This window comes from Tyto alba, unplaced genomic scaffold (assembly GCF_018691265.1).
Source record: "Tyto alba isolate M040663 unplaced genomic scaffold, T.alba_DEE_v4.0 Super-Scaffold_2, whole genome shotgun sequence".
Classification (NCBI taxonomy): domain Eukaryota; kingdom Metazoa; phylum Chordata; class Aves; order Strigiformes; family Tytonidae; genus Tyto; species Tyto alba.
This window is the reverse complement of record NW_024881282.1, coordinates 42,313,469-42,327,725: the sequence shown is the minus strand read 5'-3', so window position 1 is coordinate 42,327,725 and position 14,257 is coordinate 42,313,469. Positions and strand designations below refer to the sequence as shown.

The 14,257-nt window shown below is 35.2% G+C and overlaps 1 protein-coding gene across 1 annotated transcript in view; it reads right to left on the bottom strand.

The window, feature by feature from the left end:
• Positions 1-1,782: 1,782 nt before the first annotated feature.
• POC1B (POC1 centriolar protein B) overlaps positions 1,783-14,257 on the bottom strand; it is a 55,477-nt gene continuing 43,002 nt past the window's right edge. Inside the window, exons 11-12 of the mRNA XM_042792586.1 lie at positions 4,074-4,256; positions 1,783-2,855 (exon numbers count right to left, since the gene is read on the bottom strand). Of these exons, the coding sequence (XP_042648520.1) occupies positions 2,754-2,855; positions 4,074-4,256 (285 nt within the window). The 3' untranslated portion in view covers positions 1,783-2,753. The remainder of the gene's footprint in view (positions 2,856-4,073; positions 4,257-14,257) is intronic.

Here is a 14,257-nt window from a genome sequence, read left to right as displayed (position 1 = left end):
GAGAGGTTATTCCTGCTGCTACCTTCTTTCTCTCCCCCCTACAAACTTTGGGGATCTACTGTATGGCGTTCAGACATTGGGCATTTTTTAATAAGTAATTGAAGCCATTTTTGCAGTATCTGGCCTGGATGCTGGAAGAAGTCTTTCTCCAACAGAATGAGGCCCATTTACATTTACTATCAGAGGGATAACTTAGCTTGAGAAAAGCTGGACGGCATCAGGTACATACTTCAGCTTGTTTAGAACAAGTATGGATTTTTAGTACTTCACTGCAGTCTGCAATACAGACATACTTTTCATAATCATTTAAAGACCTGTGCAATTATTTTTTTACATGGTGCAGAAGCACAACTAAGGCTAAACAGCAGCCATTTTCCTCTAGCTCTGTAAGATACCTTCAAATAGTCAAGTCAGCAGTTATTTGCCAGAGCACAGACCCTAGAGTAAGTGCTTCTGAGAGTTTAACCGGCCTCTTCAGGTGCTTTTAAAGGAAATTCTTCTGTTCCATAGCTTTAGTTGAAATTATATGGATCAAGAGAATGAGATAACTAGCCCGCATCAATGTTCCTTTAAAAGAAACATCACGTTAGCTGTTTGTGGTTGTGTTTGGAGAGCCATCACAGCTTGAGGAAAGTATCTCCATCCTGTTCTCAACCAACCATCTCTAGTTGTACAGACATGCCAACTATCATACATGTTGACTTTCAATATCAACAGCCCACCTGACAGAATGACAAGGACATATCTTAATTTGGAAATGTTATGTTAGTTCACCAAATTCACAAACAGCAGAGCTATAAACTGGATTAGGTAGCAAATGCTCCAGCTAGTAGGTACTGAAAAGGAAGAAGGAATATGACCTAAGGCAGAAAGGAAAATTTCAGCAGAGATTTTATTAAAAAATATAGAAGTAAAATAAAGTTCCAAATCTTGTTGACAAATAATCTTGAAAAACTTAACCAAAGAAATAATCTACAGATTTAAAACATATATATATATATGTCTAGTCCACTTGGAGAAAAGAAGAAACAAGCAAAGGATTTTAATAGCTACACGGTTTTGTGTCTTCTAATGGAGCCAAGGCAAAGACCACAAGAGTATTTGCAAATATAGAAAGCAAAGTACATCTGACCTAAAAGACAGTATTTACATAACTGTGTGGTTATATAGCATTATAAACAATTGTATAATCAAAGGTCAGGCTGTTTACATTGGAATACATAAGACCATCCTTTCACAAAAAAATATGTGTCTAGGATGTTGCATAGAAATAGCTGTATCTAAATTTTTTGTAAGAGACTGCTTCTTTGTGATAAACAGCACTATTTAACACTGAGCTGAAAATATGAAGTACTTGTCAGTAAAATTCAGACTTTACCAAGCAGGTGAGGTGATGTCTGGCTATCTGAAGGTGATTGCTATGAGAGAAAATGAGAAGTTAGAAAAGAAAAATTGACTGTTCATTGCTTTGGCTGAAACCACAATAGTATTTGCACACTGAGCTTCTGTACTTAAGCTGAACTCTATTGATGTTAATGAGGTTCAGCCTGGGAAATGGGCTTTATCTATATACAGTCAGTTGCAGAATTGGATTAAAATGCTCCCCCCATTTCAAGTGTCCTATTTTTCAACATACAAAATGTGAAGTTGCAGAAATGGATGACTACCTAGTTTTGATTGTGGATTTACAACAGGTGTTCAGCAACTGCCATTTAAAAAAATAACAGTTAGACATAAAGAAGCATAGATGTTTTCTTTTATGAAACAAGACCTACAATCATCTTTCCAAAAATTGCATTTTTATTAAAAATAAAACCAAAATCATCATACATTGCAAATTCTTTCCTGATTTATGGCTTCATTCATAATGCATTAACTGATGGGGGACATTCATAGCATGAAAAGCTTGAGCACCTGTGGAAGTCCTTGAAGGATGAGAATCTTTTCTATTTATGATACAGATTTCACATCATTTTGTGTTTGGTTCAAATACTTCATAGTTTATACTTCAGAAGTATGAAGCTGATTTTTACTTTTCTAAATATGAAAAATTAATTTTGATGGGGATGAGATAAGCAGAAGTGCCCAACTGCATTAGTCTTGCAGCAGAATTCACAGAGATGCAATTATAGTTTCAAAGTTTAAGTAACTTCATTTTCATATTTGTAACTAGAACTTTTTACATTACATCTTCTTGCAATCATCACTACAATGTTTAGAAGATATAGAATAACTGTCACTACTTTTTGGTAAAATATTTGAGAATATGTAAAGGACAAAGAAAACCTCTGGCATTTTTGGAGTTAGGGCTAATTAGGTCTTATTTAATTTAGGTGCTCGAGTACTGTTGCGTTACCAGAAAGAGCATTATTTTCACAATCCTTACCCGAGTTAAAAAAACTGCATAGTGTACTTCCATAATAATTGCTATTCATCTAAAAATATGTAGTTTGTTGCTTATTCAAAGATCTTATTAGGTTGAAATAAGAGCCCTGTAATGTTCAATGGGAATGATTTTAGAAAATATTAGTTTTCGCTGGGCTATACTGTGTTAAATAAATAATCAGAAAATCTGCTTGCCTGCTTTCTACCGATGTTTAAAATGTGTTATATATTTTTTCTACAGTTTTTATTAGATTGACTTGTAAGAAAAGGAGGATTTTTTTCTTGTTATAGCAAAATCCAGCGAAGTAACATTTATTATTTCCTCGAATATAAGAAATATATTCATCAGTACAGTTAGTTTTCATCTTTTATTCTTGTCTTCCCTGAGGTAACATTTTTTGCTGATTTTCTAAGCATTCTTTCAATTTATCTTCAGTCAAAGTCAGACGCTGTTCCAGGATTGAAATAGTCTGAATGAAGAGGACAGTAATTTCAATTTGTTTTTATATTACTCAAACAGTATTATAAAAGTGTGCAACACAGTAATATAAGAAAAATCATTTTAATTCAACTGGAAAAAATATCTTATGATGGCTTTTCCTTACTTGTTCCACTATTTACAACTGTATTTAAAAATAATGGCTTTGTATCTATGGAGACTGTCCAAAGGTTTAAAATTGTTTTCACAAAATATTTTCTCTGAGAAAAAAAAAATATATATGCATATATAAATTACTCTGAAATACTATGTGAAAGTTGCATCCATATTTCAACAGAAAACCAGCCATCACTGGTAACCCCAAATGATGTCTTCCGAAAGCCTAAAAGAAACTTCTAAGGCATCCCCAAAAAAAGAGAAGTGAGAAAAAATATACTATTAAAAGGCATTCTCCAAGATTTTACCTTCATCAGAAAGGTAGGTTTCTGGACACAGACTGGCAGTTTCTTTTTAATCCAGTTTAGTACACATATAATTTTCAACTGATGACTTGACTCAATACTTCTCAAAACTTACTTCTTGAGTTAACATATATATTGCAAATGAATGCAGAAACAAAGCCTTAGCTTTTGATTTGGATTAATGTTAATATATTACAGACTACAGAGTAGTATTTTAAAACAGACTGGCTAAATCCGATTACTAAAAAGAAGTACTGAGCATTTGTAAACGAGTGACTCAGAGTCACCAACTTAGACTAGTATTTCTGCAGTTTCACTGACACTATGAATTATTTCACTGCTTAGGTTCCCACCTAAGCCAACATCTTAAACACTAAGTTTGAAAAGGGATTTAATGGTACATTGCCAATTTACTTTGTTCATCCACTGCTAATAACTGTTCAAGCTGGAATCTGACAATATCTGCTAAACAACTGCCTTCTGGCAAATCTATGCTGGATCTCACTACTGAAAAATAGTGACTCTTTTCCTCCAGAGTTAAACACACGACAATAATATCTGATTATGCAGCAGGAAGCTTTCACTTTAGCAAACACAATACACATGATCAATATTTGCTGAAAGGAAAAAAAAAAACAAAACAGTCACTTGACTATAAAACTATTCAAAATAACCCTGTAGACTTTAATATTCTGATTTCTGAACACGGTTCCTGGTGGTGCTTTTTTTTGCTTATTGAAAGCATTATCATTTTCCACTGCAAGTGTTATCTGTTATTGCATACTTACCAGAGTTAAAACATCCAGCTGCTCCACAATGTGCTCCAAAGCATTACCCAAGGAGGGGGAGATGCCTGTTTGCTTGTCCACATTATGTACAGCTGATTCGCTCTCATTCTCTGACTTTCTTTTTGAACTTGTTGCCAAGACTGAAGCAGAAGGATACTGCAGATCTTCGCTGCTGACATCATCCTTGAATACAGAAACACCATGTGAAGATTCAGTTGCTTTGTCCTCATTTAATTGGAACCATACAAGAAGATAGGCTGAGAAGTCTGGCTTCTAATTTTTTAAAAAAATCTATTTACACATATATGCACACACAGAGGGGCTTTCTGATTTTCTTCTTGTAACAGGTCCAAATCATAACACTTCAATTGGTTCTGAGCTAAGAGAAAATTTCAGCTGTGATGGATGAGGCAATAAAAGAAATCTCAGCAGTCTTTAGGTACATGTTTCAGGTACATATGATTGAGGAACTACATGCTGTACTGCTAGAACTTGAATTAAAGCTCAAATAAATACTATTGCTGTCTTGAGTTTTCTTCAAAAAGATAGCTTTAGTTCACAAAGGAATTCATCCACAGCATTCATATGGATGAAAAATCCATATGTGACTAGATGACCACAAGGGCTCCTTCCAACTTCATAGATACAAAACTTTGTTTAGTATGAATTAACCTCTTCTTTCAAAATAATACTTATAAAAGAAAGTAGTTTTTAGTTGTTTATTCAGTGGCATTACTTTTTAAGAAACTGATTCCTTCAGAATATAGGAGGAGGAAACAACAGAAAAGACCCACACAATGCAAAGTTAAGAGAAATATGTATAAATATTGCTCCAGGGTAAGTGAGACATCTTCCCAATCACTTCTGGTTTTGTTTGTGCCCTGAAGTTTTTAATGGTACTTTTGAGTCACAAAAGGTTAAATCATCACTAATTCATTAGAAGGTTCTTCATAAAAAGTCATTAATAAATCAGGTAACTTTGCTGAGATTTCTTTGAAAACTTCTTATACCTTCCAATCATTTTAGTTTATTTTTACACTAAAAGAAACAGAGGTAATCAAGTTTTAATTATCTCTATTTATATTTCCAATATCCACATTTACAAAATAAAACTTTTAAATGGCTACAATTTAACTGTTTCTCTGAAATTTATTGACAACTGATGAAAATATCAATTAGCTTCGCAAAGGGAAAATTTTAATCTTACCTGATGTATTTAAAATACACAATATTTACAATGTACCTAAGATATATTTATGTTGTAAAGCTGAACAGATTTTCAAAAGTCTTAAAATCATTGTCAGACATTAAAATAAAATTTTCTGTGTCTACAAAATGGTCTTGTAGAATGCAAATTACTAGGCAGAATTAGTGGCAAACCTTTACAATATCACTTAGGCATGTTGATGAGTTTCTGTCAAGAATGATTTATGTGTCATTGACCCTGCCTTTGAATTGGGTAGGATCAGAGTGATGGATGAAATACTACTACTATGATAAATGTCATGATTTTAAATGTAAGTAATACTAAATCATATCAATATTATCAGGAACTTACACTGCTGCATTATCCATAATAGTGTTCCTGTGTCTTCAGTGCCATCCTGTACAGTCCCGACCAACTAACATGCTCTGCTTTCTGGACTCACTGTTGCCAGTTCTCCAAAATCTTTTCTTCCCTAAGTGCTGGAGTTGTGCTATCTACATCAACGACAGAGAACCCAGCAAGAGACAAGCTGTGTTCACCATCTCTCTGGAAGGGCTTTTCTTTTTACTAGCAAAGCACAAGAGCAAACCAAAAATGCCACCCACAGAGTCAGTAGAAGACCGTATGTCTAAGGAGGGGAATGGCTGAAAGCAGAGACTGTGGTGGAGAAAGAGAGCTTTGTATCTTAATAAGTGGAGGGCAAAGAAGAAAGTCTCACCACCCTCTCAGGGTTAAAAGCTCCATTGGGCAGTTAAGTTCTGCAAGGACAGGTCTCAGCCCCCTGCAGCATTTACCCGTGAAGTGCAGAGCATGGGGTTGACAGGGATAGGAGGACATACCCATGCGTATACTTCAGATCTTAACTTACAAATGCTACAAAACCACATGGAACCCTCCACCAGGTTTGTTAGGGCCACGGTATTCGATGATATGTCACTTTCATTAATTTCATTATGATGAAAGAAACAGATAAATGAACTAGAAAATACCTCCAGTTCCGCTTCAGCCCTCTTTTCTGTGTTTGGTGACAGATTTATGCATATGAACTAAGCATGCCAAGTAATAAAGGTCTGATGCAACTAATACTGAAATCCATCAGTGATTTGTATTGATAGTGAGCTGTGTCAAAAAAAAAAAAAAAAGCATGCTATACATCAAAATACAGATTTCAAACATTAAACATCCAAGGCTGTTCAACAGCATGTCCCAGTGGTTACAACATCTGCATTGGTCTACAGAGAACTGGCTTTCTCAGCCTAAGGCTATTTAAAGTCATGGCTCACAGCACAGTGCTTTGTCAGCCAGGCTGTTGCCTTTGAAAGGCATGAAGCTGGAAGACAGGGTATTCTCTCCAGCCATGATGTTCAAGTTTTGCCACTGGTCAACAGAAAGCAGCTTTAGTTCAGTGGTTAGGATGCTCAGTCAGGAGCAGGTAAGTCCCATTCCATGAGAGGCTTAATATTTTATAAATAAGGGGATAAAATGAATAGAACCTTCATAGGAGAAAGGATTTGAACCCAGAACCAGTTCCTAACTAGATGGTTTAATTACATCTTTCTCTCTAGTACCATGAATTTTAATTTCTTCTCAAAATTAAGAATCGTGTGATGTCAACTTCAAGTTATTCCAAAGAGTTGTACATTGTGAAGGAGTCACTTGTTAGCACGAAATGAAATAGAATACAAATGGTTCAATTTTTGGACAAGGTAGGCAGAAAACTAATTTCCCATTTAATTTTACTTTGCCTTAGCTCCTTGCTTCAAAGTGTTAGAAGTCCTCAAAAGAAAGTGTTCCAAATATCTCACAATATTCTGGCTCACAATGTATCCCATGTACTTTTAGATGAGCACGAAGTACACAGGACTATGGCATCTTAAGACTGTCCATATCTTCAGATTTCGGTATATGAGATACCATTAATTCAATCATAGAAGAGCTCAGATTCACTGTGTTATTTCTGACTTACCAAGTTATATCTGAGGGCCTTGGGAAACAGTATTAATGGAAGTATTTTGGCACACTTATTAAATCACAAGATGGAGATAGTCTCAAGTGCTGATTAACACGGAAAAGATTAAGCTCAATTTGGCATTAAAATGTTAAAGAAAAAAATATTTCCATACATTAAAGAATTCCTGCCTTACAACCAGTCATATGGTGAAGAACATCCTTGTATTTAACTACAGGAATAGTTAACTCTAAACAGTTAGTAGTTAACTGAAGTAGTTAAAGTAGTTAACTGAAAACAGGAGAGTCTGTTACAGCAGACTTCTTAGTGAGATTTCTATAGAAAGATAGTGAGATTTCTATAGAAAGATAGTGAGAATACAGAAGCCTTGTTTCTGTCTGTAAATCTTGACTGCTTGCCTGGAAGCTTTCAACCCTCAACCAGGATTAGCTAAATTTGACAGAGAGGTAGAGGGCTCACTGATTCGGTTGAAACAAATTTCAGGAAAATTGGAGGCGGGGCAGATGGGACACGTTGCAGAAAAGACAGGTAGAACTCAAGCACTGTGTACTCTGCATGGAAGCAGCAAACCTGCCTGGTCATCACATGCCTTATGAAAAACAGGCAGTTGATGAGGGAAGTTAAAAATGTCATTGAAAAATGGCCAGTAGGTGCAGGAACAATCTATAAAGCTTATGTGATTATTCTTTGTAGACACCTGTATGTGTCCTCTGAAAATTTTGGCACCTTTTGCTGATTTTAATATAATATAATGAAGAAGTAGGGGTCTCAGGAGTAGTTAAGTTCCCGAAAGCTTCAGGAAACTATTTGCCAGTTTCCTACCTGAGGTCAATGCAGCTTTACAAGTTCACACTCCTTAGCTCCAAAGAGGAATAAGGATGCGAGTTCTGGAAGACACCGATATCAATAAACTCATTGGAAATAAACCTGGCATAGTTTGTCTGATGTTAACAAAGTTACTTGCACTAATGTTTAGAGAAGTACATTCATTTTCTTGCAGCTTGAATGATACAAGTAATTAAACAAATAGCCAAAACAGATGTAACTGTGAACTTCAACTGATACTCTCGGACTTTGCTTAAAGGCATACTGCTTTGCAAGTTCAGTGTCCTACAAATAATCTATTAATTCTCAAGTACTTAAAAATAATAAAAAAGAGGTTTAACATTCCATGGGACTCAAATCAAAAATTTGTTGTCTGTGATTTGAAGTATCAGGATTTAAAATTAATTTAAATTATTGGAGCAGGAGAAGAAAACAATCTGAGGTTATTAGATATTGACAAGTTCTTCTAAAAAGATATTTACTCTGAGGTTGGTGTTTCTCAGTTTCTTTTTGAACAAGCCTGCTGTACTTCAGACTGAAAACAGAGATTTCAGTTCAAGCTCCCACAAAGAGATTACAAATTTTGCCATTAAAGCTAACCTGAATAGATTCTTCCAACCCAAGGAGGAAAGATGTTAATTCAGGTAAACAGAGCAAATGCTAAGCTATTAAAAATCTCACCAAACATTTTTTTTCTTGCAGTAAAACTGATCCAAAATTCAATGTATCATATAAATAGGCTGTGAAAAATGCTTTGTAGCTCAGTACATTGCTACCAACATTGCCATGTCTGAGTACTGAAAATGTCTTCTTGTAGCTGAATGGGTTAAGCAGGAAATCGAGATTCTTCTGTTACATGCTCAAAGACGTGTAGGGAAAATGTGACATGAAAGTGCGTGTATAAATAAGGCAAAGGCATCAATGTTTGTCAAATCTGAATGGATCAAATACAGATAAGAAAATAATTGAACTTTCAAAATTAGTAAGAGAAATTAAATGAGACAGTTTTAAATTTTCAACTTATCTAAGTTGTGCCAAAATAGTAGTTATTTTTATCACATACTAGAAATTTGTAGAGATTTTTAAATGTTGTCAGACATCAAGTATGCTGCTACAGACTTGAGGTGCCTCCTTTATATTTTAATCTTTCCTAGTATCTAGATTTACAATCTTCTTCATATTAACGAAGGGTCCAAAACTGCTGAAATCTAATGCAACACTAAATGCCAAAACCTTGTTAAAGGAGTGATGCTAGTCTCAGTAGATTTCCTTTACTTTTGGATACCGATCAATTCATGTCCAACACTTTAATTCAGCATAATCTTTTATAAAAAAGTTTTTTGAAGAAACTCTTTCTACTCAACAGCCTGTTTTACATAAAGTGTTTCAAGAACTATATGTTCCCTTTCCTTCAAATTAGCCCATTTCTGAAGTACTTTGAACTTTACTAATTCATAAGCAGTTCTATAAATTGCCAGCAATGTAGTAAAAATGCCTCATAATTCAAAAAACCCAAACTATTCTGAAAGACTTCAGAGCTATAACTTATTTTGAGAGAATAAATTTGAATCAGGCAATCAATTTTAAATTGTTACTTCTGAGCAAAGCTAAAAAGAAAATTAAAATGTCTACAGTGTTTCCATTCACAGCCCCTCAGTAATAAAATGGAGTCACATTTGGGCAACTTCATGCAAGTTACCAATAAGGAGGAGAAGGAACAGATTTAATTAATCAATAAGAGGTTATTACCATGAAATTACCAAGCGGATGTTCAGTAGAAAATTAAATTTAGCTTATAAATGATGTCACAAACAGCAAACCATAATTGCTCATCTTTGTTTTCTGTCAAGCAAAATAGCCAAAACTCTGTGGGTGGTACTTAATCAATTTGTGAAGAATCCTTACACATAACCTTATCAACTCTGCCTATTCCCAAATGTTTTCCCACAAAACATTCACAGATCAGATAGAAACAAACACTGTATCCCAGTCTCCCTTTGGTTCATGATGTATAAGAATAGAATGTGAGTAAAATGTGCCCATATATAAAAAAATGCCTGAGCAGTTTTATTTACACAGGAAAAAAAAAATTCCCTCAAGGAAAAAAAATATGAAAAAATACAAGTCTCTCTCACTCAGTTGAAAAACATTAGTCTTCAATCTTCTAAGAGCTTCGAATTCAGAAAATACAGACAACAGCTTCCAAATGAATATCTTCATCATCTTATAATTAAGATGGGCTTATATGAAGAAGTGACATTGGTAAGCTTCCTAATGAATCACAAAAATTGGCATGGTCTGCTTTTTAAAAATAATCCTTTAAATTTTGAACACATGGTACATTTGCCTACTAATACTAAAACATTTCTGATACTGTGATTAAAACAACTACAAACAATTAGTCATAAGTAGGGCATTAAACTCAAACAGACCAAAGAGCAAAGGCGTAACAGAGTTATCTCCCACCTTACCAGACCGTGATTTCCTGTGTTGTTTGGTTATTTGAAATCATAGGAAGTTCCTCAGAAGTAACAATACTATCATTATCACTGCTTTTTCTTCCCATCTTGTGAACCTACCCTTGAAAGAAAATAGTTCACTGTGGATATGCTAAATTGAACCGTTAGGGAGATGGGTTTTTCTCCATTTTTTTGGTAGGCCATAATTATTCACAGATTGTTGTCTATTGCTTTGAAATTATTTTTTTCAGTCAATAAGTGATCCACATAAAACAGAGCTCTCTGATCTATTAGGCTGAGTATGTTAAAACACATTCTGCTTTATCAGTTTCTACTGCAGAAAACTTCCCTGTAGTTTCAGCTGATGACAGCACTCTTCATTTCCTTTCCTCTAGCACGCACATGAATCAGCAGAGCAAAAATCTGCCATGTGCCAAACTGCAGCTTTCTACCCCTTGTTATCTGATGAGGTAGTTCTGCTATAATTTATTTGCAAACTTTAACTGAAGTTTTGTGTTCAAGCAGTAAAATACAGATAAACTATGCAGCTCATCTAAAACAAAGTTCTACCAAGCGCTTTTAGCTTGAGCAGATCTCTTTCAGAACAACTCATAACACAGAATTTCACACTTAAGTCAAAGTCTTTCATGGCTTCTGACACATCTCAGGCTTCTCTAGTTCTTAAAAGAATGTCCAAGCTAAAACAAAAAACTGAAAGCACTTAATGTAAGTGCACCTCATTCAATCTGACAAAGAAATATTCGGTCTCCTCTCTCACACAGGTACCATCACTGAAGGTAGCACATCCTTAAGTTTAGAACCTGACCACGAGGGCTGATATCAGGATGCGAACTCACAGCCAACAAACCAAGCCAGACTGTCAGATTGTATTCCTAAGCAAAACGGGAGTTTTCACCTAAAATGGAATAGCACTTTAACTCTTGAAAACAACAAATTCAGCCTGAAGCTAACTGAGTTTGTATAGGTCATGAGGACAGTACAGTTCAATGAAAACTAGTTGCTAACTTGTTTGTTTTTTAAATATCAGTACAAAATTAAGTGAAATCCTGATGCCCTTATGGCTATGGTCTAACTAATCAGATTTATTTACTTCTATCAGGATTACAGCTATGGTAAATTCAGCATTGCTGTGATGGCATGAAATAATAAACTTCTGTTCACAGGCACATCTCAAGATATCCTGAATAGACAGTTTTATGTAAAGAAATTATATCGTACTTTACAAGTGTTCTTTCACACACATAATGAAAAACTGGCTACGTTGTTTTGTTATGTCAGCTTTTTCCCGGATTGCTGCTGATGGTCTGAGGAACCACTGTAAAACAGTGCACATTCAACGCACTGAGTATTTTGCAGTTCCAAATGTACAGCATCTAGTAGAGAACAAAAGATTTTCTCCATATTCCATTCATGTCAAGAGAACAGAAAAAGAGCCAAAAATAAGCCCTGCTTTCTCCAAGAAATATAAAAAATTAATTCTATTTCCCCAATAAAAAAAAAAATCATAGAAGTCCACAAATATTTGAGTTCTTCCAGTTAGAAAAAAAAAAAAATATCTCTGAAATGTTTTTCTAAACTCTTAGATCATCAGTAATACCATAGCTTTACTTAAAAACAGATTTTTTTTTTTTTTGAGTGTGCTCATTGATGTTAATTTCTAACATCAATAGTTCCCTGCACAGTCAGAGCCTGATTCAGTAAAGGGATCCATAAACACTGAATAGCTATGCTCTGTTTCCACTGGATTTAGATAAACCTAACCCTTAAAATGAAATACCGTACCTAAATACAGTAGCTATACAGCTTGCAAAGGAAGAAAAAAACCCACAACCCCCTCAAACATGTTCTAATCAAACCACTACATTTTAAGCATTTAGAGAAAACTGAGATATCCCTCCACAAAACAAGCAGTACTGCTGAAAACTTAACGAATAAAAAAAATAAATGTCATGAACATCCCATACAAACTAGACAGAAATCATTAGAGAGGCTCAATTTCCAAAGGTGAGAATTTCCCTTTCAGGAAGTAAATTCTAAATATAACAGCTCAGGAAGACCATATTCAAACACTTTCATAAACTATAAAAATACTTGCACCACAGGCACTAAAAATAACAATTTTTAAAGGAAGGTAGTAAATGATCTTCAATATATCTTCAGCAAGAAGCTTTGTAAAACTGAGGACAGATAACGAAACCATAGAATTCCCACTACTCACAATTACAAAATAAAGTAGCCAATTTTAATTTATACATATTACTTCAGACTGCATGTGTGTACATCCCAGGGAACATCTTATAGCTAAAAATCAATGCTAAAGTTTTAAGTGATGACTTCTTTTTACCCATATAGGGTCCCAATAAAAATTATATTACATACTCTGCTTGAACTTCTTATCCATACTAGGGCAGAGAAAAGCTGAAGGAGGGCAGGAGGAATACTTGCAACAGAAACTGGAAACATAATGAAATAGATACTAGAGATGAAATAATGACAGCAAATTAATAACCCTATATGGACAAGGCCTCTTTTCTAATACTATAAATAGTATATTCTGCTATATTTGATACTACAAATGCTGATGAATAAAAACAGACATAAAAACCCCTAGGACTTTCTTAGCACGTGGGCAAACTCCCTATACTCCCAAGGAGCAGACTGTGGAGGTTCAGAGAGGGCACCAAATACATGGCGGGAGGGAGTTGGGGCTACCTCGGCGTGTGAGCGAGAGCACAGCAGCCTCACCAGGAACACATCCACTCTGAGAAATGACAGACGTTCTTCTGGATTGCCTGCTCACGACTTCATTCTGTCCTCTTCCCCCTGCTTAAGAAACTGACTGAAAGCCTCTGCTTTAGACCAGTAGCTATCTAAGTAAGTTTAACTGAACTTCACAAAGAAACACTAGCTGGTAACAGTATGATTTATTGTGCAGTCTTAAAATACATATAAAGGCTAGCACTTCATCTATCTCATTCACATGGCTGGCAAAGTGATATTCATTGGTATTGTTCAAAATGAATTTACAGTTAAAAGAATCATTCAACAAACCCAAAGGAATTTCTCATTCTTGAAGGCATGTTTACTCCTAGAAAAACCAAAGCAAAGTTTTTTTTCTTAAGTTTATTTAAATCATATACTTTACAATATGCAATTGATTTCTCTTAGATAAATGCCTCTTATACTTAACCTGCTGGGGCAAAACTAATCTTGATCAAGTTACACTGTATGTAAATGCAAAGAGCTAAAGCAACTCACTTCTGTCTTAAACCCTACCTCTCAATAGGAATGAACAAAATCCTGAAAAGACAGATTCTGCCAGGGCAAGGAGAAGGGTTGAAGGATGTGAGTAACCTCCTCCTAAACCCTGTGGAAACTGAGAAGAGGTGCAGTCCCTGTGCTCCAGTCTTCAGAGAGCAGGGGTCTGGTGCTTCACAAGGGTGGGAGGCTGCTGCACAGGAGAACCAGCGCAGAGCTGCAGAGCCTCCCTCCACACCCCCCACATTAGCAGAGCTCTCTGCTGTAGAAGGAGCGCATAAGATCTTTTTGCCAGGCCATACCTAAGTATATACTCACACACGTCTACACACAACCTTCCTTCAAAGTTACAGGCAACACAGCTACATCTGTATCAATGGCTTTTGTCAAGATTACTGTACCAGTGTTATAGTATGAATTTACTTTTTTTTTTTTTTTTTTTTCT